The 4,650-nt window shown below is 39.6% G+C and overlaps 1 protein-coding gene across 1 annotated transcript; it reads right to left on the reverse strand.

The window, feature by feature from the left end:
- Positions 1-908: 908 nt before the first annotated feature.
- Positions 909-3,704, reverse strand: LOC134909141 (integrator complex subunit 3 homolog). The gene is made up of 4 exons (XM_063915670.1): positions 3,625-3,704; positions 2,854-2,922; positions 2,566-2,778; positions 909-1,681 (listed from the first exon to the last, which is right to left on the reverse strand). Exons 3-4 carry the CDS (start codon positions 2,711-2,713, stop codon positions 993-995), a joined length of 837 nt encoding a protein of 278 aa, XP_063771740.1. The 5' UTR covers positions 2,714-2,778; positions 2,854-2,922; positions 3,625-3,704; the 3' UTR covers positions 909-992.
- Between the last annotated feature and the right edge of the window lie 946 nt (positions 3,705-4,650).

Below are 4,650 nucleotides of genomic sequence, written 5' to 3' on the forward strand. Positions count from 1 at the left end.
GCTGGGTGCCATAGATTGCACACACGTTGAGCTGAGACCACCTAGGGGCAGGCAATATAATTATACCAATAGACATCTGGGCCAATCCACTAATGTCCAGGTGGTTTGTGATGCAAATCTAAAAATTATGAGTGTTGTTGCGGGTTACCCTGGCGGCTGCCATGACTCCTTCATCCTCAGTCAGTCATCCCTCTTTGATAAGTTTGATGCCGGACAAATGCCTGATGGCTGGCTGCTGGGTATGTTCCAAGTGTGTTGTGTGTATGTGTGGTAACATCAACCTCGTCATTATGGTTTTTTCCCCTCCATAAACCACATGTCCTAATGTTGCCTATATCTGTCTTTCAGGTGATGGTGGTTATGGCTGCTACTCTTGGCTCCTTACTCCATTGTCCCAACCTGATTCTCCTGCTGAACACAATTATAATAATGCACATAAGTCCACGCGGAATGTGATAGAAAGATGTTTAGAGGTGCTGAAATCTAGGTTTCGGTGTCTGGATAAGTCTGCAGGGCTTTTGTTGTATAGTCCCTCAAAGGTGACTAGGATTGTGTTCTGCTGCTGTTTTCTTCATAACATGTGTTTGCGCCAACATCTGTTGGTGATGAAGAAAACAGTCAGCAAGTAGGTGAGTTAGAAACATCTGGCGACAGTGTGAGTACAGATGTAGGGAGGCAGGTAAGGCAAGAAGTGATTCTGCGTTATTTTACCGGTAAGTATTATTTATTCATAATTAACCTTGCCTAACACCAATTATAAAATGTTTGATAGGTCGGAATTCTGTTTGTGTTGCGTTATTGTTTGTTATTTCTCATGTTGTTTACAGTTAGGCAATACAATATATAACTTACACTGTCACTCGTTAACAAATGAAACATTACACATATTGCGTATGATTAATTTATTACCTTAAACTCAGGCATTTTGAGTGAATCAATTAGATAATTTGTAATTTTAAAATAACATACTGTAGTTGTTGCTGCAGCCTTGATCATTTCTTTGTTTTTTGTTTGCTGGGTGCAGAGGATTGGGATGGTTCATTGGTCCTGGTTCTGCTGGATCGTCTTACTGGAGAGGTAACTGGAGTCTGGCTTGGTGTGGTTGTTCCTGAGCTTGAGCTTAGTTGGTGGGAAGCCAACACATTTAGGCTTTGGCTCAGGTTGTTGAGGCTTGCTGTGAGTTGTGTAGTTGCGGCAGTGTTGTTGGCAATGATTCGGGAGAGGCTTTCGTTTATTAATTGGTTATGTTGTATAATTTGTATGAGGGCTTGTTGCTGCCGCTGTTGGTCATCCATGATTCTTTGTAAATTTGCGTGCATTTGGCTGTTGTCTGCCCTCATCTGCACCATAGAATTTGATACTCTGCCAACTTGAACTATCAGTCTGCCTGAGTTCCGACTGAGTCTAGGCAGATGATGGGGCAGACTGGCAAGGTATTGGCTGTGGGTGTTCAGACAGGCATAGTGTTGCGCCTGTTGTGTGGCCCAACTGGACCAAAACTCTGGGCCCATTTGTGGCTGGGGTCGTGTTGGGCTCAATTGGGGGCTGTGGGATGTTTGGGGTGTTTGGGTTATGTCCTGCGGCGTGGTTGGCTGGTTTGGATCAATCTCTTGCAGGTGTAGTGTGTACGATTCCTGCAAGTCAGTTTCCTGCTGGGTATCCTCGGGAATGATGGGTGGTTCTGTATGGGGTTGAAGACAGCCACTATTTAGTCAATATTTAGCATTGTTTTTTTTTTATAGCTTTACGTCAACATGCATTTCTTCATAATATTCATGTTGTAAATGATAAATAGATTGTGGGCTAAACTTAACAATTTAAGTTCTTACGTTCCCTACTCAGTTCAAAAATGTTTCAGGGAATTGTTGGACTCTGAGCCATAATTAATGTGCTAACACGAAGAACTCTAACAAATACAAATTACTACATTTACATATTGTGTATGAAGCTTACTTTTGTAAAACACTCAATACATTAAATGTGTTGAGTAATACACTCGTACATTGTTCAAGGCAGTCAGTGGTCTGGCCAAAACTTGATTAAATATAGTGCAAATAAATGTAATAAAAAATATGGTAGAAAATGTCTTAAGGTGGGCGATGTTTATAACTGGTGATGTTGGCCATGCAAAACAATCGGATTAGACTTAACATTTATGTAGCTGTTTCTAGCAAAAAAAAAAAAAAAATTGGTTGCTATGGCCAACATCACATCTGATTTTTTTTTTATCTTACTAACGTTACCCCCATGTGCTTGCTGTTGGGGATTATTACAAGGATGAGTGTTTTTTTGAACACATTTTTTTTGGCTGTGCACAAACACTGGGGCAGATGTATTAACCTGGAGAAGGCATAAGGAAGTGATAAACCAGTGATATGTGCAAGGTGATAAAGGCACCAGCCAATCAGCTCCAATATGTAAATTAACAGTTAGGATCTGATTGGCTGCTGCCTTTATCACCTTGCACATATCACTGGTTTATCACTTCCTTATGCCTTCTCCAGGTTAATACATCTACCCCACTGTTTTTAAAAGTTTTTACAATTAAATGTTATGTTTACTCACCAGATAGCTGAGGGGATTGTGGTTCCTCGCTTTGTGGACTGGCCAAAATGGCTTGTGGTGGCTGGGACGACACTGTAGAGATGCGCCGTTGTGGTGGTGAGGATGCGGGTGGATATTCCGCCTCAACACGGCGTCTCTTGGTACCCATCTTATGGAGAGTATCCGAGCCCTGTGATGGTCGTCTTAGTGGAGGGGGGTTTGATGAAGAAGGACCTATGTGATAAGATAAACATTAAAATTCTGCATTTCTATGTGTTTTCAGAATATGTGTATATACTAAATTCTTACCTGCATCGCCAGCATCTGCATCTCTTGTCAGTGTGGGTTGTGGCCTGGCTATGCTGCGTCTCTTTCGTACTGTAGAAATATGAAGATTGTCCTTATGAACATTATATTATGTTTATATGTTTATGCAAAAACCTTATTGTGATGTAAACATATGAGGAACATGATGAGAAGTAAACAAAACTATGCTTATGCTTTTCTGCCTGACTTCATTGGGTGTGTATACTTAAATTATGAAACAATTACACCAACCAATCCATACCCAAAGGTGCAGAATTCACAATATTATACTACTAAAAACCCAACCGTGGTAGCTTAACACAACCAGAATATTGCTCTGTATTTAACATTTGCTTGCTGCTAACAACCAAACACTACCACCAAATATATGCGCCAAATTGTAAGCATCAAATTAAAATCTGCATGAAAAATCACATCAACCACACAAAGGACAACCCAGAACAACACACAATAACCATAAGTCCATTAAAAAAAATTAACACACATTACGCAAAACACATGACTCACACTTCATTTAAAGACACCCACAACAATTTACTTTTTTTGAAAAAAAAAACAGAAAAAGGCCAAGGTCACCTGCTAAATTGACAATACAAAGGACAAAAACATAACTATTTGTGAATAAAACTACATCACCAACACATTAGAAGAATTAACCAACTTACAATCACAATTAGCTAGAAGACATTTCAGACAACTAAGGACAAAGCACAGATGTTTTAATTATAAATTATAAAAAAATATACAACTCACCATCCTGCCTTGGGCGATCCGAATCCCGGACATGAGTCGCACCAACCACTTCTGGCGGAATAAGAGTACGCACAGGCTCCTCCAAACACGTTCAAAGGAGCCCATTCATAACCATCACTGTGACAGCCACGGACCCCAACGAAATCGGAACCAACAGCGCTACTTGAATCCCGGCAGAACGCAATCACGGTAACCTAACTGATGTAATAAGAGTCCGGAGGGATCAAGCTGTATGATTTGGAACCAGGGGAAAACAATGTGGATGCAAGGTCAAGTGGTTTAACAATCCATAATGCATGCATATTACTAACATCAAAAGCTGTGCACAGCAGGGACCCAGTGAACTCTGTCTACATAAAATAAACAAAGATCAATTTGTAGCAAAGATCGCTACAACGCATCAGATCTGATAGGACTCTATATATAGATTAACATTGTTTTGAATCCTAGGACTGTTCAAAAGGCTATATCAGCTATACAGCCTATCTATATATATGTTTTTTTTTTTTTTAAATGTTTGTTTTAAACATGTTTTCTTAAAGGTGAAGAGCCGCATAGTAATACAGGCTTTATATTAATGAATTTTAAAAAAAAAGCTGTCTATATATGAAATTCTAGAAAAATAAATTATAACTTTTTTGTTTATGAAATTGTGTAAAGAGTATTAAACCCTTTCTATATACATTAATATATAGAATCATATGTACATTTTTCATCATTTTTTAATATTTTTTTGCTAGTGGTGTAGCGCATCCCCAACACAAATTTTTTTTTTTCTTTAGTCTACTGCCTTGAGGTTGGCAATTACCTCAATAGGGGGAAGCAGCAGCACACACTAACAAATTGATGAATAAGTAATTAACCTGAACTCCACCAAGGTCAACGCACTTGTTTTGTTTGTGTTTTGTCCTCCCAATCCCGATATGACGCTCGGAAGGGGTGTCCACCCCCTGTTTGGCGGGCTGATTTAGCCTCCTTAGACATCTTAGCCTTGACACGCCGCTTGATGTCGTAGAATCGCTTACG

This window comes from Pseudophryne corroboree, chromosome 1 (genome assembly GCF_028390025.1).
Source record: "Pseudophryne corroboree isolate aPseCor3 chromosome 1, aPseCor3.hap2, whole genome shotgun sequence".
Classification (NCBI taxonomy): Eukaryota; Metazoa; Chordata; class Amphibia; order Anura; family Myobatrachidae; genus Pseudophryne; species Pseudophryne corroboree.

Bases quoted from the DNA above. Each gene is read 5' to 3' on its own strand.
- LOC134909141 (XM_063915670.1), bottom strand. From the start codon at position 2,713: ATGGGTACCAAGAGACGCCGTGTTGAGGCGGAATATCCACCCGCATCC. The intron at 1,682-2,565 runs GTGAGTAAACAT...AACCCCATACAG, and splicing joins ACAATCCCCTCAGCTATCTG to AACCACCCATCATTCCCGAG.